The following is a 22,806-nucleotide window of genomic DNA, read 5'->3' as shown; positions in this document are numbered from 1 at the left end:
ATCAAAAGCAGTTTCAGCCTCTCTAAAAGTAGCATTGCCAGCTTCCACTTCCCCTATAACTAAGGCATTACTTCAGACCTGCTCAGGCAGAGGAGAGACTTTCAAGCTTTTTCCTACCTTGCAAAATGTCTTGAGTACCCTTGTTAAGACATGTCACATCCAAAATCACAAGAACCAATAAACACTCTCCATCCTAAATGCAAGGAATTGACCAAAAACATCAAGCCAAAACTTTTATGTTTCTGAACCCAAAATTTCTCAACTTTATATTTGTATTTTAAGGCTAAATTTAGTGAATATAGTGACTTTTTCTTTTTTTAATACCTCAGTAGAGTAGAAAAATGTTATTTGCAATTGGCACTATTTTGTTTAAAAAAGAGCCTCTTAGAGTCCCAAATTACAGGCTAGAGCCTGTAAATTACAGACAGAAACAGCACCAGACCCTCGGCTCAAATCAGTGGAGGATATTAAAGATCAAAGAAGCGTAATAATAATTACTTATCTGGATTGCCATCATTCCTGGAAGCCCATGTCATAAACTGATAAAGGACCAGCTATATGAAATTCATTAAAAACCACAGTAGGGGGAAAAGGAATTTGGGTTTCCAACCACTGCCCAGGAGACTCTTGTGCCCCCCTCTGTGGGTAATTCTTCTTCATATGCCCATTCCCACCTTCCACACTAGACGGCATCTGAAAATAAGAGCCCCACGCAGACAGAATAGACATAGACACTCTCTCTACAGGACATTCTCCCACCACACCATTTATTCTTCACTACTTACCCCCAGTATTCCTGAGTAGCATTTTGGATGCTTGCAGCCAGTTCAGACCCCTATTTTTTTTGTAATCAATCACAATATGAAATGAAGATGAAAATTGGCTTATGATTCTCCATGGTCTGGACAAATATCAAGAGAACAATAGGTATGGCACACACAGCAAAGCACTGAATCTCAGATGCTCTTGCAGTCAGCTACAAATATTGCAGCCTTTCCCAAGCATTTGCACTGGATCCCTATTGTCAGGCTGTGTCCTCAAAGCCTTTCACCACTCCCTCTTGGGCTTCTGTGGCTGCTACCTTTTCAAACTCTGTATGTAGGTTAAAATTAAAAATCAAGATTTTTACAAGTGTTTTAATTCTTGGAGAGACAAATTTCAGATCCTGTGCACAGCATTTAGATCTGAAATGGCTATTCCGAGATTATTTAATAAACAGTGGATTTATGTGAGTACCAGTACTGGTGAATGCATAATATTAAGCTTTTTCTTCACAGATGATATGATTTCTCCCCTCTCTCCCCACACTTTCTTGGAAGAAGAAAGGACTGTTTCCAGTTTTAAGAAATGCGTAAATGTACTCAACTGGCTAATGAAGGCAGGTTTTTTGCAATGTGTGTTTCTTTTAGATTCGTGTATTTCCCTTTAACATACAATGCTATAAAAAATCCCTTCTCTAATGTACAGCAGGCTGATGAGCTTGCAGACTGCAGACTGCCTGTAGCACACAACAGGTTTTCCAGCCTGGAGCTAATTTTCAACATTCATCCCAGGGACATCTCAGGAAAAGGCTGAGACTGTGCTGGCAGCAGCACTCCATTTGCCAACCCTTCTTTAATTTGTGGTCCCCAAGTCCTTCCACAAGATGAAGAGTCTGTGGTACACAGGGACCTGAGAACTGTTTCCCCATTTTGAGGAAAAGCTACATGAACTAAAAATATTTATATTACAGCAAAGACTAATTCCTAAATCACCTGGATATTATCTTAAGCCTCCAGAAAATGCTGATGCTGAGTCATGCTAGAAAATACATATTCACTCTTTCCTTAAGTGCTTCCAGTGAAGTAAGAGATTATTTATCATGGCTAAAGATAAAAACTACTAGCAAATTTTCACTGACTGTCAGTCCAGGATCTGGCCTGCATTTTCCATGGCACTAGAGAGGGTCCCTTAAGAAAACAGAGAATATGTATTATTGAGTGAACCCTTGAAAGTGCAAAGCCATTATTTTTAACAGGCACAGGCCTCCTCCCATACTGGTGGTATTTTATTACACTCATTTCTCTTTCCTTTGTTTTCTGCTTACAGTGGCCTCTTTTTCAGATTAAAAATCCAGTCTTTTTTTCACATTGGGAGCAGGGTTTTGTTTTTCACTCCATCTTTAACAGTAGCTGTTGTGAAGGGAAACCCCCAGCAGGTTCCCATTGTGCCAGAGCAGGATGCATTCTGGCTTGAGTCCCAACAAAAAGATGCTAACCATGCCTAACATTTGTTGTGGGAAGAGGCAATGACCTCATTTTAAGCGATGAACTTATGTTACTTCCATTTGGAAATGTGCTCAACAAAGAGAGTCTCTGCAGCAGCATGAGGTGACCTGAGGAAATGGATGATAACATTTTTGATTATTTTGATAAGGGTGGGCTTACTGCAGCCACTGGCAACTTTTTTGCAGGAAGGCTTAACTCTGATAGGCACTAAGCACAACACCAGAAATGGGAGGACCTTGGCATTTCTTAGGTTTTGCTCCTGTGCTAATTTAGAATTTTCTTCCATTCAAATGCATTACCCTCACTTGGTAAGCAATTAAATTTTATTCCAAATAAACTACAGTGGTCAATTAACAGCAGTGTCTGGACCATGTGAAATAAACCAGTGACATCACTATTAAGGGGAGACTCTTCATTCATCCTCCAAGAGGCTCTAATCCCTTGTATTTCTCTGCTACCTTTAAACTATATCACTATTAAAAATTTTCAGTTGTATCTTCTTTATTAGAAAGGGGGCTGATTGCAGCAGATGAATGATGTTCTCTGTGTAAACAAGTACTCACACTTTACATACCATACTACCATATGTGTTTTCTTCTGATAAGGATGTACCAGCCTGGAGCCAACTTCTATCTGCAGTTGTGCTGTTAATTACCCTTCAGAGACATGCTTTTGCGATCACAGCCCTAAACACAACCTCAGGGCAACAGGAAAAGCTCCATTCCTAGTGCTTGACAATTCAGAGGATACATCTTTTGGCTAGGGAAGGCCAGCTGTTTTGAATGAGATTGCAAAAAGAGAGCAATCTTAATTAGTAGTCAAAAACCAAACTAATCCCTCTAATTGTTTGGCCTATCACACAATTTAATATTCCTTTCTTTGATCATATTATTGTATTGTGCATGATAAAGCAGCCAAAGATATGATGCTATTTGCAATGTCCCCATAAAGGGCTCTATTCCAACTAGGTAACTACAGTATGTTTTCCACACTGGTATTGGGCTCTGTGAAACCTTCTTCTTGGTCACACTCCTTGTGAAACTCCTTGTATTTCTGCAAAGTATGCACATTAATCTATAACCAACTGCGTTTCCAGCAACTGAGGTTCCATCCCTGTACAGTGGTCAATCTTATCATGTTTGTAGAGAAAAATGAAACATTTCCAGAAAAATCACACATTTAAGGAGTTCAAAACAAAAGCGGAAAATGCACTTTAGATGGAGGTCCTTCCTTCTAGAAATATTTGGCCAAACTAGGAAAACATTCCTCTTTCCTTACTAGACCACAAGACAAAGTGCAGATTTAGTATAAACCATTTTCAAGAACCCCTGCAGCCTTCTCGGAGTCTGTCTTGGCAAAATGCTGAATATGCACCCTGTTCCCATGAAAAGTTAACCACTTGGAGTGGAAGGTGCTTCAAAAGGACCCAGAGCCTGAGATGTCAAGGCTGGTACATCCAAGAACATTTCACAGCTTCCAGTAAAAAAGGCATTTGTGACTGCCCTTAACAGCACAGAGAGAGGTCTGGAGTGCATTGCCTGCTTGCAGTGACAAACACCTGCTGTGAAGCTGTGATGCAGCTTTCTCACTGTGAAAGTTGCTTAGACTGTGTGTATACAGCCTTCTTCACTCAATCCTGTGACTTGTGACACTACTAATCCCACCTGGGTGTCTTTAAATGCATCAATGCCGGCTTCCTAAGAAAGCTCAAGCACAAGATAGAAAGGAAAACCAGTTGTTATTCTTTTGATTTTCTACGAATAGAAAAAGGGGTTGTGATTTCCAGGGCACAAAAGACATGGAGTTATGGCAAATTCTTGCCTAACATCCACATATAATATCTATATTATGTTGAACATAACATTCAAGTTGAAAATGCCCCTAAATATGTCATTTCCACATTATTTACTTGCCAACACAGATACTCAACAAATACAAAATAACTGCAATTCTATGCTAAATCATGATCTGACAATCCAACCAAAACCATCTGAATTGAGATCACACCTGTCCCACAGGGACTAAGTTCACACAGGAGGTGAGGGTCTACACTATTTCCATATGCTTTGCCAGTTAGCACAGATGAAGTTTTGAGATTTTAAAGCACAGATTTGATGTGTCAGCTTCACCTGAAGAATTTATGAACACAATTACTGGTATGAATGTATTAAATTAGTAATACCAAAAGCAAGATCAAGGACTACAAAAATCAACGTACACCAGGAAAACACACAATTTTTCTAAATATGCAGGAACAACAAATTCAAAGAATAATTGTAATGGGAAAGCAACAAAGAAGTCTATAAAAGGACTATACAGGTCTTTAATAGTGACTTTTCAGCTATCAGACTGCACTGGATGAAAAGATGAATGACAAGGTAAATTGGGACACATTCTGTTCAAGACCCTAAAAATGGTATAATCCCTGGTTTCACCAGTGAATCACTCAGCTCTATTAGAAGTGACAACCAGGGTAAGAACCAAGCCCTTTGCGACCAACTCACATGTATAAGTAATAAAAAGGATCTGATGCATTAAAAGGCAAAAGATTTGGGCATTTCAAATTCAAGATTCATTCTCTAGGCTGAAGGAGAAGTTTGTTCAGCTGCTAGAAGTTTATTTCAAACTCTGGGAAGAAACTCCTGAACTCATAATCTCATCTCTCCCTCTCTTAAGTTTTCCTATCATACATTTACAAGTGAAAAATAAATTGCTGGCTTTCATAACTGCTACCATAGTCACAAAGAGACAGAGAAGGGCTGGATGTGCTTCGAGGGTTTCTTCTCATGTTTATATTCACCTGAAAATAATAACTCTTATCTCTCAAGCTAGATGAGATGCCATTGATCTCCTGCCTGCTATTTTTCTCTCAGAAACTGACTATCCAATGAGCAAGGAGATAATTTCAGCACATCTCAGGCCCACGTTTAAAGCCACTTCCGTGCTAACTAAAGTCACTTTCTTCAGAACACTGCATGAACATCAGCCAATCCACCTTCCCTTCTCTTTGTGCATCTCACTTTATAGACAAATAAAAACACTTTACAAAATGTTTTGACAGGAGTTGCTGAATTCTTTCCCTCTCCTTTTTGGGTCCCGATTTTAATTTCAGGTGAGGGGGTTGGGAAGGAGTTATATAAACCTAAATGAGATAATACCATTGATTTTAGGGGGAGAGATTTTATTCACTATAGAAATATTATATAAATATGCTTCAATCAGATGTGGTGAAGTTAGTGGCAATAACATGGAGAAATGCACATCAGGGGAAGTGTCATGCAGTAAATTTTCCCTAAAAATACTGAGCAAATAAGCTATAGAAACAAGCTACATAATCTATTAAGAACTTCCAGTACCATGAATTCAAAAGTTTCTACTCAATGCTTGCTTTTGAATTCAACTCTCATTTAAAACCAAATTGATTCTGCCTTGGAACTTTGAAATTATAACTATCATTAAACTGAAAGATAGTTTGATGATAACTGGTCAAGCCATTTCAGAGGTGGCAAAAAAACATGCAGACACATGCCAATTTACACTGCAAGCTTTGCAAACCCCACATATAATTACAATTTATGCCCTTTTAGGTTTTAAAGGCATTTGAATGGATAGTTTTAAAGCTATCTACTAGAGGTTTACTTTTTGGAGGAAGGAGAGGGGACATAGAGATCGGGATTCTTACAAGAATTACAAACCTTTATCTGTTTATGAGTGCCAATGCAAAGGCTTCCATAGCAGGGATTATGACCTCTATCAGGAGTAAAGAACCTCTTCCTTTGACACACCTGAACACCTTGTTGAAGAGTTTCTGTCTGGAGAACTCCACATGGCTGATGTGACAGACAGAAAACCTAAAGAGCCAGTGGAAATTATCTAAAGAGCTTCTGAGTACTAAAAGGACTCATGAGGCAAGATTTGCAAAGCACTCAAACTTGCTAGTGAGTTCTGCAAGGCCAGTTGGAGCTATCACATAAGGTCTGTCGTGGCAGTTCACCTTAGGAGAGAACTAGCTGTCCTGACACCTCTGCAGATCTGCTGTTGAATAGACAGACCCTGGTACAGTGGCAAAGAATCAATGGAACTAAGAAATCAAAGGATTCAAACAGCCTCCTAGAACCAAAGACTGACTGAGGTAATTTGGTGGTTCAGGAGGAAAAATACCTATCTAGCACTTCCCAAATTCATGAGGGCAATTTCACACAGGAGAGTTAACAATCCTCCAATGCAGGAGCTGAGCAACCTGCCAGGAAACAATTTTAATCTTGGCCTGGAGATGCATGAAACCTACTGGGGAATACCATCAGGGAATACTTAAGGTTGTGCTGGCTTAGCCACATCCTTCAGCAGGGAATTGAAGCTCCTGTAGACCACAACCTGCTGTAGCTTGTTTTCCATTTGAGTCTGCTGTTATGGATCTGACCCAGTAACTCCAGGCCCATTTTGTATCCGACCACACCTCTGTAAACCATAAAGGCAATGCAGAGCAAGCCAGAGAGGGTGTTACACACTCTGCTGCCTGTTACTGCTGGAAACACTGAGGAGAATGTGCCCCTTTCTCTCAGGTGTGGTGCCGTGGCACACGGCCTGCACGGAGCCGTGGGACTGGGCACAGGAGAGCTACCAGCCTCCACATCTCCCTGCACTCCTCCCCTCCTCTGCCCTGGTGAAACACTAGCATTCACTGCTGTGAATCTGTGCAATGGCATAGAAAGTTCTGTCATAGCATTTGTTGGGGTTGTCCAGATTAAATGTATTCAGTGGGGTGAAAAGCAAATGTAAATTAGTTTACAAGTGTTTTGTTCCTCACACCACGTGTTCTGGGTTTGAGGATGAGCTCAGATTCCAATAGGAAAAGTGCTTTTTCCAGCCCAAGCACCAAAATCTGTGAGCAAAAATCAGAGCCCTGCATCTGTTATCTAAATTTTACACTAGTTTAAAACTCTTAAGTCCTATCCAAACTTTAAATACAAAATTCTCCTCTAAAGCAGAAAGAAGAATCTAAATCACTGCTGGGGCAAGGTCAGGACCAGCATTTACAGATACAAACAGGATGAAAGCAGTGACAGTGAGAACAACCTTAGCGGTATGGGAGCTTTGAGATCAACACAGGAAGAAAGAAAACGCAGAGTTCCATTTCACTCCGAGAAAAAATTACCAAATATACAGATACATCACTGCAGATCAGGTGATGCCATTTTCACACAGTGACTTTTCAGTTACAGAATTGAACTAGTATTTTTGTGGTTTTCAAAGCCATTGGGCACCGGAGAGCCAGGATTTGGCAGAACCACCACAAGGAATTGAATATCTCAGGAGAGACTGCGGTTTTTTGAACAACAATACAAACAGCAGAACTATTTTAATATTTTACCTCATCTTAACCAGATTTGTTAATTAATTTTAATCCAAAAATTATCATTTCCTCTTAGCATCAGAATGAAATATGTTTGAAAAACACGTAACAGTTTAATCAAATATAATGACATAATACCAATGAATTAAAACTTTCCAAACTGTCTGAAAAGACTTTACTCCTACTATATTTAACAGACACAGAACTTGTTTTTAGTGCAACCATTAAAGTGAAGATCAGTTTATTACAGAAATAAGTTACAACCAACCATACCAGCCCTATACAGTGAATCTCCCCTAGCATTTGATGACAGAATGTGCCATTACTGTACAATGTTCAAGTATCACTTCTGAACAGCAAGCCTACAGTATAAAGATGCAGTGAAGTAGAGCTTGTTTCTCTCTTGTGTCTCAAATACACAGGGCAGCCTATGTAAGATCTATGTAAGGAATGAAAATAAAACTTATAAAAATCAGCAAGGAAAAACTTACTGAACACATATACTCTGCCCCGTCTCCACTGATAAACTCCATTTTGAACGCTGCTACACCTTCCCCAATGTATAAATGAACAGAAATAGCAGTTTCTATACAGATTGTAACAAACCCCTGTAAAGCAAGAGTAAATACCATTCTGCTGCAACACAGAGGGGCAGAGCATCCTGCAAAGCAGCACATTGCCAACACCACGGCTGAGGGCAGCGCGACTTGCAGCCCGCTCCGCTCTCCCAACTGCTGCACACAGAAACTAGAGGGACTGTGTCTGTCAGGGTTTGTGCTGCTGAGGCTCATATAAAGCATCAGCAAAGATGTTTATCACCATGAAAACTGTGCTGAAAAATACATGAGAGAGTAAATAAAATTCTCGGAACTGAACAATACAGAGTTTAATCAAGTATCATAAAACATATGAATAACAAGAGCTTGTCTTACAAAAAATCACTTCACAGAAAAAAATATCCCTGATAAATGTTTTCAGTTTTGAAACTATTGGTGGAAATAAGCTTATGAAAAGAACATCTTCACTAGAAAACAACCAAAGTTTTCAAAGATGCTTTTTAGGAGAGAATAACATCCAGTCCTGTGCTGACAACGAGTAAACAAAAAATACACATTTAATAGAAGTCACTGTAGCATTTTTTTCAGAGCACAAAGCTATTGCTGACATGGAAATTTGGTAGTAAACAGCTGTACTCTGGCATCAGTAGTATCTGTAACTAAAAAAATATTGCTGCTAATTGCCTTTTCACAAAGCTTGGCACTTATCAGTACTAAAACCACAAATCCACTTTACTGGGAACCTGTTTTTTTAATTCTGCGGTAGAGTCGTCTAGATAACTGTTTTGGCTTTGTGGTTTTTAACTGAAGTTAATAATCCAAGCTGTTGAATACTCTCTGAACCTAGTTCATTGAGAACAGGGATGTCCTTTCACAGCAGCTTCCTCACTTGAGGAATTTTTAAATCCCACGGGGAGCACCTTGAAGGTCACTGGGACTCTCTCTCAGAATAAGAGTGATATGGGTGCCTCCTCACAGGTCACTACAAGCACACTACTAGTATTAAGCTGGCTTCTCTGGAAGTTTAACTGACCTGTGGATTGTCAGTAGCAGAGGTGTGTTATTTGAAAAATGCACCTTAAAAGCACAGATTGTAAACTTTTCCTCTAAATATACAAGATTGGCTAAATGACTTCAATTGTTACAAGTATCAGTGTTACTTAAGGTCCTCATCACAGAACACCATGTTACAATGTTTGTGCAAGTTTAATCAGTCTTCTATGGAGTGTTCTGAACACAATGTAGCCACTGGCAAGACAGAGAGAAAAAACATCGCAATATTCTATTTGACTGCCACCTGAGCCTGTACGGTAAGCCAGCCATCAGAAAACAAAACACACCAAACAATCTGAAACGTACCTCTTCCTACATCCAGCTTTGCCTCAAACAATCAAAGACTTAAAACACTAATACAAAAAACTTGATATGCAGATTTCACTCATTTCAGAATCCACAAATGCTTACTTGTTCTGGAAAGCATTCTCCCTCTTCCACTGCCATTTTCTGTGGCCAGATATGAAACCTGATGACTCAATTAGTTAACACTTTGGACACTGCACCATTGCTAAAAATAGCGGCCTCAAGAAGTGCTTGTCTTTTTTTCTTTATTTTTTTTTTTTTCAAGGAACTAAGCACGGTCACTTACTGCACTTCCCTTGGCGATTTAAATGGCAAAGGACAAGTGATTAGAAGACTATTAAGTTAGTAACAGAGCGTGTCCCAGGATTCCTGGCTCACTTACCATATTTGCTGCCTCCAATCATTCCCCGTGTATGTAATCATGATCTGTGGAATACCCAAAATAGCTGCAGCATCAGCTGATCAGAAAACCACTGCTGCTTGGAATCACTCATGAAACAAGCTTTTGTCATTCTGCTTATCAGCTCTTTCTAATGCAGACTACTTTGAACTATTTCTAAAGGCAACAATAACATCATTTTACACTCCGTGTGTTTTGAATACCACATATGCCTGCCTCCCACTCCATGGTAATTTTATATTTATTCCAATTTTCTGATGACTAATTATGATAAGTTTGTGTCGCTAGTTCTAGAGGCTATTTTCCTGAACTAAAAGGCTGTTCTCTATGTACTTCAACTTCCTAAACTATAGAGATTAAAAGCAATACCAGGACAAAATAATTTTTCTTCAGAGGGAAGCCCAGAGAGAGGTTCCTGATTTTAGCAAAGCAGACTTCTTCCTTTTCAAAGGAAGCTATCATCAGCAACAGGAATTTTCAGTTACTTACATTAGGAGTGGCTTAAAGAATGCCCACTTTCTGAGAAAGGTAATATTGAAATCTCTTCACCACAAGATCCTGCACAGCATGCACTGCACTTGCCTGTTACACATCTCACCTCATGCCTGGGAGCTGGAAACAGATATTCACTGGCACAGAAGAACAGCAAAGGGGAAGCGGAGGAAAATAATCATGGCCCAATATTTTCGTCAGACAAAATGTCTCATCTGAGACATGCTGATGAAAGGAAATTAGCTGTATTTGAAATACTATTGGGATAATTTAAATTTTCCAGAAATATATCTCCATGTTTGCATCAACCGGAGCACAGCTGCCAGGTAGGAGCTCTGCACTTTTGAGTTTAAACACTGAACTTGTTGCCAATTATTTGTGTAGACATCTTTGTCTTCAGAAGGTGCCTAATTTGAGGCCTTGGTGCACCAGCCATGCACTCAGGTGGATCTGGCTCGAAAATACTTCATTAATATCACTTATGATGCATTCTATTAACAACTACCCTGTGTTCCTGCACATTTTTGCTGATGGCATTATAAGATTTGTAAGACCCACTTCTGCCACTGACTAAATACAGAGAAGCCAACAGCTGTGTGCAGGGTGGAGGAGCTTCCTACTTCAATTTAAGTACAAAAGGATGACCAAGCCAGTTTAAATGAATTTACCTCACTGACATCTGCACAGAGCTCCCTATAGCAGAGATTTAAATCACTGCCCCACAATTACCTCAGCAATGCTATTACTGAAAGCCACCACAAAAAGTATCCTGAACATTCAATTTCTAAAACTGAATTTTGATTTAGCATTACTATTAGTTTTGAGTGCTGAGAACTGTAATTTCAAAACAATAAATGCAAGCATCCCAGTTGTAGAAAGTGAAGATCACAGGGTTACTATCCAGTATCTGAATTTCTGTTTCTTACTGAAGAGAAGTTGGCTCTGAATAAAGCCCAGGCACATAAATACCTTTCTTCTGCCTTTAAAAAGGTGCTTGAGAACAAGGAGAAAGGAAATATGATAATTTCTGTAATAGGATTCAAGGGATTCCCATGAAATTTAAAACTTGCCAAATATGTCTCTTTTGTAGGTGAAAGGATTAAATTGGACAGTTTTACAGAAAGTCACAAGTCCCTTCAGAAGACCAAGCCCACTGTGGGGTGGTGCCTCACACCCCTGGACTGCAGCCTCCTGGCACGGGGCCAGTGACACAGAACTGGCAATCCCAAAGCCAAGTTGGCAGCGGAGAAACAACATTTTTAGGGACAAAGATTCCACACAGTCTCTGCTGTTTTGCTGGTGGGCCGTGCACCCTGTTCCTCAGGCAGCCTAGGGCTGTGGCTAGTGCCAGTAAGGTCTGGGTGTCAGCCTGCTCCCTTCCAGGAGTACACTGGTCCCCACACACTGCCTGCTCATTTATTCTGCTACAGCTACTTTGCTTTCCCAGTTCCTGGCTCTTGGCTTTTCGAGTTCACATCGTTGTGACGACAACAGTGGATGATTGACCCAGGCCACTGCCTATTAACCTCCACAAAACCATCCTGGTTTAGGCTGTGATATTCCCACAAGAGCAGTTGTCCAATTCTCTCTCCATTAATTTTAAAAAGCAACGATCAGAATTACAAAAGAAAAGCACAAAGAAAAATTAAAATCTGCCAGCACCAAAAAATCATCTCAGCACATTCACATCCATCAATTCAGCTCTGATTACTGACTGCCATAAATCATAGTGACACTGTATTTTCTTTTTAACCTTGTGAATCCGTTTTAGAGCATTCAGTATGATTTCTCACATGCATGCTATTAAGAAAGGGTAATAACAGAAAGGCTCTAATACTAATGGAAAAATCAGTTTCTAATAGATTTTGGGTAAAATTTCCAGGATCCTTTTGTTTCTTTGCATCTTGAATTACATGATCTGCAAATTCCTATGGTAATTCTTAGCTTAGGAAAAAGAAAGGGCCTTGAATACAATCATGTAATTAATAGATACGCAAGGAAAAAAATATCTCAACAATCAATCTCCTCCCCTCTTTGAAAAAAAAAAAAAAAGGCAACAAAACCCTTTTACAATCTCATTAAAACGGCAGATTTGGTACAGATGGAGAATTCTTTTAAACAGAATAGTGGAAATGTCCTTTTACATTATCACTACGCTGCTCCCCAACCAGATGGAGTGCTTATGATTACTGGCTTGGAAGTGACTTGCAAACAAAGCAACACATGGCAGAATTCAGTAGAAAGAAAAACCTGGTTTGACATGAGGTGCAAAGCAATATAAATATCTCTCCAAGAAAGAGAAAGGCAAGCTGAAATAGTTTAAACCATGATCTGGAGTTACTGGTCCAGATTTTGCAAGAATTTTTAATTTTTTTCCCTGAAACTGTATTGGATGACATTTCAGACAGTTCAAAAAGATGAAGAGTCAGGTGAAACCCACCAGAGCAGAGGATTTATATCTCTGTGGTATTTCACCCTTTTCAGAGAGCAAATGATTGACAAAGAGTATCAGTACAGATGTGTGTTTATGCAACTTACATCTACGAAGGGCCATTAGTTTTAAAAACTTCTTGTATCAGAGAAACTAATGGTAGTATCTGAGATACTTATTTATATAAAAATTCCTTTCTAGTCATTAAAATTATGGCTAATGTGTGCCCCAGATGACTTTTAAACAGGAGTTCAAGTGCACATTTCTGTGCATAGCCAAGAGGCTGTTACAAAGCTACTATCAAGACAAAATTTGCTTACATTTATATTACATTTATTAATTTATACTTCATCTGTTAAAATTGTGGGCATACAGAATGTGCAGCCACAGGAACAAAATTCAGAGTTATAAAATGCCAAAAGGATCTGTGTGAATTGTGTAAGACTTCTTTATGTCTGTTCAACCACCGTCCATCATGTAAATATTATGTTTGCTCTACTGCCACTTAAATGATGCCAGATCAGATAATCTGCTAAAACATCCACAGAAATAGAATTCTATAGCCAGAAGCATACATTCTCTTTCAATAATGTAAAAAAAAAAATTAAACATAAAATGAGGATAGGAAAACAATACTCCAAACATTAAATAAGTTGAAGTCACCAAGTCTAATATTTTAGACATAATATAATATTTTTTCCCAAAAAAATCTGCCATATGTTTCTGTGTAATCTATTAATCTTGAATAGAAAATATCTACCAAATCTGTAAATTCTTTAGTTAACTTTTTTCCTTTACTTTGACAAGGTTATCAGCTATCATACAAAATTAAAAGAAGTAAATTCCATAACTTCTTCTAGAAGATAGTTAAAATTTCTCTTTAAAAGCTTTCCAAATGAATGAACAGGAAGTCTGTGGTCTCATCCTATTCTTCTTCAGCAGCACATAAGCTCAAACCATAAAGACTGAAATGCAATCACTTTTAAAGGATAGCCTGCAGGAATTTTTCAGAAGTCTCCAAACCCTTTCAGATACCACCTGGAAGCCAGCCCTGCTGTGACCTGTAGAACTCAGCCCTTCACAGATATTCAAAAAGCATGTGGAAGACACACTGAGGTACTGCAGTGTTTACTGCCAGGATCCATAGCAGCTTCCATTACCTCACTCTCAGCAGTCCCCAGAGTATGCCTGTATTTTCAATAGCAAGGCAAAGGGCTGTTGGGATGAGGGACTAAAATAAACTGTACATGCAAGGTATGAGTGGTATGCCCACAGCATCCGATCCACAAATCTGCTCCAAGTTCCCTTTTTTTAACCCTGTATTGTTCCCTTAGGATATCAGAGTAGATTATATGTTTCCAGTCTGCCCTCATCAGCTCCAGCTTTCTGAAAGAGCACTTTTTGTTTAATTTTCAAATATTAGCTGCAGTTTTCATGCCCAAGTTCTAAAGCTCTTTTAACTTCCAGTGATCCTGGGACTAAAACATAACCCTGTCCCTTGGGAATAAGAAAAACTGTGACCAACTGGAATATAAACTGTTAGGTAAACCCAAAAAAAGGGACCATAAGTCAATCATGGCTTCTGCCACTAACACTTCAGCAATTTCTCTTCCCCCATCAATACATTGACTCAACATGGAAAAGCATCTTCCACCTGTATTGTAGAGAAGTGTGATTTTGCAAAACCACTGCTATGGTATAACAGAAATCCCACAATTGTCTTGATAAGCATTATCTTAACCTCTATGTTCACAAATGTGTGAAAATGGAGGTTAAGATAACTCTTACTGAGACAACTTCTTGCTGCCAAGACCACTCTACACTCTTCAGTTCATAAACAACTAAAGAGAGCAGCAGAGCCTCATTATATCATCCTGTAAGCACCAAGAGAAGCAGCTTCAGTGAAGCCAACTAAAAGCCCTTGGCATTATTAAGATTTCTTTCCCTCCCACGGATCACCCTAGAGGACATCTGTATCACTGATTAGCTCTGGACAGCACCTTTGGAAAATATTAAGGTAATAAAGCTGCAAACTTGAAGAAGTGTTTACATAAGCATCATGATGTCACATGATTGACTGCTGAGCAAATTGACTTGACACTGTCATGCTTCAAAAATAACCAGTAAAAGCCAATTAGGAAGCCAAAAAACAAAAGGCAGACTCCAGGCAGCCCTGTGTTTAGTCAAACTACAAACCTCACATGAACTCTCATGGAGATGAGGGGAAGAGCAAGGGCAAAGATCTATATATGGAAAGCACAAGGAGACGCGGTATCCGATCTTCCTATATCATCTTGAAACATTGCTGATGTTTGCAATTTCTCTGCTGATTAATCCAATGGTTTGTTGCATGCCATGCATCTTGTTCCAAGGCATACTGAAAACTGGGATTTTGTACGAATTGAGAGCAGCAGTTGCCTTGCTCCTTTCTCTGACATACCTCACTGATGCACAGGACCCCAGAAAGTAGAGATTCCTTGGATATGAACAGGAGACCTCAGCATTTTCACTAAATATAGAACTTCTATTTGTTAACAGAATATAATATTGGTGCACTTGTGAAATTGATGGCTGTTGATTGGTCTCCATAGGCATGTGAACACATAGATAGGCACAAAAAAATCACATGCAAATATTATTTCACCAAAGCACAGGAAAACAATGAACAGTTCAGAAACAACTTTTTCATTTTTTAAAGAATATTAAAAAAAAAAAAAAAGTGTTAAACGAATGTTATATAAAATATACCATCCATTTGTATATGGCATTCATGTGACAAGAAGTTGGCTCAGGTTCACTCTTAGTCTGGATGGTATTTCTAGCAACTTTCAATATTCCATGACTTCCAGAAGCAAAGAATTAATCATTAAGATTCATGGTGACAACAGTGAAGTATTTAATTGTGAAGTTGAATTAAGCACCAGAAATGTGACTGCTGGCAAATTAGCCCTTCCAAACACTCCCTCTCTCGTTGTCTATCTTTTAGGCTTATTCAGAACACAACCACGATATGAAGCCACCAAGCTGCCAGATGGCTTCAAAATGTTCTGAAATGACTTCTGCTCAGAAAAATAAATTTCTATCATGTAATATATTCCAAAAGCAGCAGTTTTTGAGACAATGACAATTGACTGTCTGCAAGACCTTAGCCAAAAAAAACCACCAACACACAACTAAGATCTTTGACTATGCACCTTGATTCTGTTTGTTCCTCAAGGACCTTTTAAAGGAACAATTCAAATGAAAACAGAAGGACTCTTTGTTAAAAGAGAAATACAGTAACAATAGACAAGTGTATCCACTCAGCACAGGCACACGAAGGTGTCCAATACCCTGGGAAATGAGCACAACTGAGCACAGCTCTCATTTAGTGGCTAAGTTTCATTCCTAGACAGAGTAGGGAAGTAGTCAATAAAAAAAAAAAAAAATAAAAAAAAAAGTAAACATTAAACTAAGTATAAATAATCCCATGAGTCCATTCCCAAACGGACTGGAGATGCAATGCAATGGAGACAATTCAATGAAGCTATGTTATGACCAAGGCTTTTGAATTTAGAATTTTTGAATTTAGGTTGTAACTCCAATGAACAGACTATGGATGAATTATTACACTGTAAGAATGTGTGCAAACACAAGGTAAAACTTTCACGGGAGAATAGCTTGCCCAGGATTTCTAACGTGCAGAGTTAGATTAAAAAATAGAATAAAAATAAGAAATTGGTGGGAAAAGAACAAAGACAACTATAGATGAAGGTAGAAAAAGGGAGTTCTTGAAATCACACCTACGCCTATTTCCAACGATTCTGAGACTTATTAAGATACCAGAGTCCCTCTACAGGCAAGCCACACTCAAGGTCAGTCACAGTGGGAGATGCCACTGAACACAAGACCCTGGGCAGGTAAAATCTACCTCAGCCCTGCCCACAGACACTGCACTGGAGAACCTGCTGTTCTCACAGGGCATCTGCTGTTTTCCAGGATTCTGTCAGGACTGAAGAACCTCTCAACCCTTCATCAGTCAGCATTTCAAAGTGCTCTAAAATTTCTTCAAATTACAGTTTGGAAGGACTTTCCAGGAAAATTGCAAGTGGAAAATTTCTCATAATCATTACAAACATGCAAACCCAAGATGTTACAATGCAAGGAACCCGAAGAAAAAGAAGTGATTGTAACTGTGGTTGATTTCAGCATCACTCAAAAGTTATCCTCGAGTCTCAATATTAACACAGCTCAGTTGCTAGGACACAAACTAGTCACCAATAGCCAAAAGATTGCTGTAAAGTAGCCATTCACAGTTATATTGTGCTGCTCCCAGTTAAAAAATTAACCTGTATTTCTTGTGCAGAATGACTAAAATCTAGTTTTATCCTCCAGTTAGGTTCTCTGGTCAGTAGGTTCCTCCCTATCAACTTCCTTTCCTAAAGCATTCTTATTTGCAAACAAAGTGTGAGTCAAGGGGAAAGCACCAGGAGTTACACATTCTGAAGTGAACTGTTGCCTTAAATACAGTCACAGCAAAATCTCAAATTATTTCCTCTTGCTGAGCCTTCACTCCAAGCTCTCCAATGGCACAGAATTGAGGCATGGACAATTTATAAAGCAATCCATATAAACTCACTGGATTTTCAACTGCTTACAGGTTCAATGTTCTGATCTGGTACAAAACTCTGAGAAATTCCACACTGAAATGTCTGGGGAGCAAACACAAGCAACTTCCATAACCTTTTCCTCCCAAATATTAATTAGGCAGTAACACTGGACTCATATTGCCTCAACTTCCTCAACTTCATTATTCCAACAGGGCTAACACTGTGAACAGAGCATTCCAAGAACACTGGGTGCATTCAGATGTAATAACCTCAAGATGTCTTAGACCAGGAAGGAGTAAACACTCTTCTGCATTGGGGTTATGTAGGAATTTCCCTAAAAGAAAGGAAAATTAGTAAAATGAATAAAAAAAGATCTCATCAAGACAATTTCTGACAGGCTGCTGAGGAATGAGGACAGCTTTGCAAACTGCCTTCCAAACAGGACTTCTATGTGTCAGCACAGATGTATAAAAACATCTCTCAGTTCCCACTGGAGTGCTGGCAGCTTGGCTAAATATTAATGCTGTCCCTGGAGCGCTGCTACTGATTCTGTGTGTCTCACACACGTGAGAGGCTGGCCACAGCTAAGACAGATGTTTTCTGAAGTTGCATTAGAACTACAAAGAAAGAGAAAATGGCAGCTTCAGAGACTGCATCAATCCTCATATGGCTCCCCAGGAATAAGGAGGGGAGGGTAAGAGAAAACTGCAGAATGTGTAACTCCTGAAGTTAGGCTGAGCTTTCCAGATGCACAGGAATTTGACACTGGCTTATACTGGGGTGTAGTACAATACTTTACAGCTATACAGCAGGGATTTCAAGTCACAAAACAAGCCCGTTAGTTTACAGTAAAGCAGTTCTAGTTCAGAAATGTAGGGTTCCTTTTCCTATCTGCATAGAGAAGTACAAGAGCCACAGCTATTAAAGATCTTTAGAGGAGCTCTGTAGCTCTCTTTGCACTACTCTATCTCCTATGCATCACACTCCATCATATCTGGCAGTCACACTGTACTTTTTCAAATGCATTTCAAACTACAGGAGGTTAGAATAATACTGGGTTTTTCTCAGTGCTACACCAGTGAAATAGGTTCATGAAGCTTCTGTCGCCTGATTTCACATCAAACACTGAGCAGATCCAGAAATACACCTTGGAATGACTGCATGAATAATGCAGTCAATTACAACAGCACACATGGCCATAATCTCTTTCTTCCTAACCTGCTTAGTTAGCAGTGCTTTTCTTTTCCTTGGGAGAACCTTTAAGCCTGTAGCTATTATTGAAGCGAGCGCTCACGTTTCCTTTCTGTGAACTTTTTTTCTTTTAATCTGATGTTAAATAGCTTTCACAGGCTTTCTAAAATTACTGTATAGCAGTAGTATTTCTTATATCTGTATTACTTCCATGATGCTTCATGAAAAAGCGGTCCTTTGGCAGGACAAACTAGCTAGTGTTCACACTGCATAATGGAGGAGGCAGCTGCTGCTATTTTTAGAGTGCTGAATGCTATCCTCCATTGTAAATCTATTAATTTTACAGATATTTTACCATTACAGCTATGCCTTTTTTGATTGATGAAAATCCTATTTACCTTCAATTAACAACCCAATAAGTTGGCATTTTCCATTAGTTACCTACTAGCCTTAGTAAAATAAAAACTCTATAGAGAAGCAGCCAAAGGAGCTGGTGCCTCACTGAACAGCATCCCTGGCTTGCTGTGCTGCAGATTCACGAGAAGCCATCAGAGGGAGGAGGGCATCTTGCACCCTGCACAAACAAGAGCTTTCTCCTTTTCCATAAAACCCTTTCATTTCTGAACAAAATATGAACAACTGAAACTTCACAAATAACACAGAGAAGGCACTTACTAGTTCTCGCACCCCCCACCCCCCCCCCCCCCCCCAGCAGGCACTGGTATTTGACATAAATGTACTATTCAGTATTTCATGTTGCAGCCCAGAGGTTTCTTCAAAGTTATTAATGCATCCAAATAGCATGTTGGACTTGCTAACCGAAAATGCAATTATCTCTCATGAACTGCTAGGACAAGCCATCAATTCTGTATCACCCCCTCTGTGAATAATCCCGGACTCTGTAAGTTTTTTGACTTTTCCCAACTTTTCTCCCCGGGCCAATGGCTAATGAGCTCTACTCTGAGGCCATGTTAGATTAGCCAAGACTTTAGTGTGCTTTTTAGAAGACATCTACAGCACATTATAAATGTATCGCTAACCCACTTTGGCTAAAGTAATCTCTCCAATAACTCACCTATATTTTTGGCATGGTAGGAAATGTGACAGATCTTTTCAAAGATTCATTTCCACATTTAAATAAGCATACTCTGCATGCACAAACACAGAATTTTTGGTTTTTAAATAGTCATGAAAACATTCCCCAGTCCAACACATTTGAGCATGCACATGGCTGCTGAAAACCACAGAGAATGGTGTGATCCTGAATGTAAAACAAAAGGAAGACATGGACTTCATCAAGTGGTTTTACTGGCTTTAGCAAAGAGGAAAATGTAAGTAACATGCTCCCAAGACTCCAAGCAGTATAACCACTAAGTAAAACACATATTTTTTCCCCATTAATAATGAAAGACAGCTTAGATCTGCACATGTATCACTCCTGCTCAAAGTTAGGACAAGGCACTTCTGAATCTGAATACAAAATTTGACACAGCTCCCACATTTTTAATTACTAGACATCACAAATTATTTGACTATCAAAGTGACAAACACCAGGAAATGGGTAAATTAAAGCATCAGAAATGGTACTTTACTAATGTTCTTTAGTACCTGTGCTTCAAATCCAATTTGATTTATTTCATACTGTCTAACAAATATGCCGTTTGGAGCATGCCTCATATCTCTACAGAAACAATGGATCTCATTTCATATTTAACAGCAGAGAAGAGGAAGAGAAATACTTCCATTTTGATTTGGATTGTAAGCACCATCTTGTGGAATAACAAAGCCTGCAGATTAGTAAAAATATAGGTTTATAAATTTTTCTCATTAACTGACTGGGAATGCCACCTGGACATGACACAAAGAGCAAACAAGAATAAAACTATTTCTCTCACCTCTCCCAGACCCACAACAAAAATGAAAAGAAGCTCTTATCCAACCCAAAGCATCAAGGAAATCTTGTCCCCACCTTCATACAAAGCCCTATGGGCAGCAGAGCTGACATTCATTGGCAAAGAATTGTAGATCAGGATTCCTGGGGCTGTAATGAGAAACCACAGTCCCTCCATAATGTGGAGTTCAGCTGCATTTCCTCATCTCCCCTTCCCTATCTCACAGCACTGTTATAAACTGTCATTTCTGATTTACAGAGCAAACGTCTTTCTCCTTAGAAGAGTGTGCTCATCACAAAAGCTCAGATCCAGCACTTTGTAAAATATTACTCTGGTAAAATGAACTTGCACTGTGGATGCATAATGCTGACCTTCACCTGGAAATAATTGGTGTTTGCGCTATGGAGGATGCCAATGCACAGACTGGATGAGAGGGCTTTCTCCATTCAGAATAAACAGCAAAAAAATCTCATAAATTAAGGAAAAATATATAGCTACAGGACTTAATAGAATAAGGCACATGTAAATTTCTGTGATTTTCCTGTTTCTTTACCACTTCTAATGATATTATTACTATTAATATTACCGCATCCATCAGCATTCAGCAGACAATTTTCTTGCTCCCATACAATTCCATGGAATTATTTCAAATGTGAATAGAAAAAAAAGCAGAAAAGCTCTTCTATAAGGGCTAGTTCATCTGTGAATATTAAACTAAAATGAACCCTCCTGAGAGCCCTGACAGACTGCTAGGATGGAAAACCATGTCATTACAGACATGAATCACATTTCCTAAAAAAAATTAGTGGCTAAAGAGGGCTCTTTTAAATAAGCACCATCCGTGCATCTAATATCCCATCAGTATGTATGACCCAAATAAAAATTAATTATTCTAGTACTTATTTTTAAGATTGATAGTAGATGTGGAACATAAATAACTAGTCTCCTATACTTTTGTTATTGACTATTTTAGCGCTTTGATCTAATCTTACCACATGCATATAAAATGGAAAGTTTCCTTTTAAAAGCTTACAAAAGAAACATAAGAGGCAGACAGCAGCCTTGCCTCTTGTGGCAGCAGTGATGGTGAATCTGATACTCCTGGTGGTGTCCTCCTGCTTAATTCAGCCCATCATGTAAATCTGTACTGTGTGAGAGCACAGTGATATCTGGAAAATATCACTGGACTGTGATAAAAATATGAAAACACAAAGTGGGGAGTGCTAGGATGAAACCAGCAAGATTTGGGAGTTAAGTGTGTATTTATTTGGAAAAACCCGCTGGACATGGATACACAGACCACATGGCTCTCCCTCTATCATAGAATTGTTTGAGTTGGAAAGATCATCAAGCCCAACCATTAACCCAGCATTGGCAAGTCCTCCACTAAACCATGCCCCTAGGTGCTACATCTGTCCATCTTTAAACACCTCCAAGGATGGTGACTCCACCACTTCCCTGGGCAGTTTGTTCCAATGTTCACACACCTGTACAATTGCGTCAATTTGTATCAAAAAGCTTCCCCATGTCTTTCCACTGCTATAGTTCACTTATTAATTACCACTAAAAGCTTGGATGAAGCACAATACCCCTTTGAAGTGTACAGTCTCCAAAGAACCCAACGCGCCTTCCGCAAACTTAGTGGTAAATGGATGTCATGACAAAATTTCAGCTCAGGGAATTAAGTTCTCCCTAGCCCAGCTCCCAGAGCACTGCCAATTATCCACATTAGAAGCCTTTATCTGCTGACCTCAGCTCCTGGCTGCATTTGCTGCATTTTCAATGCCAATATTTGAGGTTTCTTATACTACCTTTTTTCCTTTGTTTTCACACACAGAAACATATTGTATATACAAAAAAAAGATGAATTATTCAGTTTGAAAAGTCCTTCAGGATCCTTCAAATGAAAAGAAATGTGGTTTTTTTCATTAAAAATACAATATAATAGATGATGATAAAAAACACAAATGAAAGATGCAAATAATAGCAACAGGTCAATGCCACTGAACACTCAGTCTTAGGTATATCTGCAAAATTAATGCAAATTGCCCTGGTTTGACTAACATTTTCCACTGCTTTTTCAACTTGCCAGGCACTCAGTCTATCTTGACTACATCCAGTATTACCAGAAATTATGGCTGTGTAATTTCAGTTATAACAATTAGCCAGTAAACTAGATACTAACCCTAAATGACTTAAATTTCTAGCAACAGGGAATAATGTACTCAATATTTTTCTAAAGACACCTTTAAAGCTATGTAATATATAGAGGCCA

General features: G+C 39.0%; 1 protein-coding gene and 1 long non-coding RNA gene across 18 annotated transcripts in view; one reads left to right on the top strand and one right to left on the bottom strand.

Moving 5' to 3' along the window:
* The window catches only part of ANK3 (ankyrin 3), a 291,521-nt gene that overhangs the window by 143,229 nt on the left and 125,486 nt on the right, over window positions 1–22,806 (bottom strand). Inside the window, exon 1 of one of the 17 annotated variants that reach the window (XM_058841989.1) lies at window positions 9,642–9,856. The exons of the other annotated variants lie outside the window; for them this stretch is intronic. Coding sequence (XP_058697972.1) covers window positions 9,642–9,677 — 36 coding nt within the window. The 5' untranslated portion in view covers window positions 9,678–9,856. Of the gene's footprint in view, window positions 1–9,641; window positions 9,857–22,806 lie in introns of those variants that run through there. 17 annotated transcript variants of the gene reach the window in all.
* The window catches only part of LOC131580603 (uncharacterized), a 30,207-nt gene continuing 17,934 nt past the window's right edge, over window positions 10,534–22,806 (top strand). Inside the window, exon 1 of the long non-coding RNA XR_009277902.1 lies at window positions 10,534–10,754. This is a non-coding gene — a long non-coding RNA (uncharacterized LOC131580603). The remainder of the gene's footprint in view (window positions 10,755–22,806) is intronic.

Source organism: Poecile atricapillus, chromosome 6 (genome assembly GCF_030490865.1).
Source record: "Poecile atricapillus isolate bPoeAtr1 chromosome 6, bPoeAtr1.hap1, whole genome shotgun sequence".
In the NCBI taxonomy this organism is placed as follows: Eukaryota; Metazoa; Chordata; class Aves; order Passeriformes; family Paridae; genus Poecile; species Poecile atricapillus.
The sequence above is the reverse complement of the archived record's forward strand: the minus strand, read 5'-3'. Positions and strand labels throughout refer to the sequence as shown.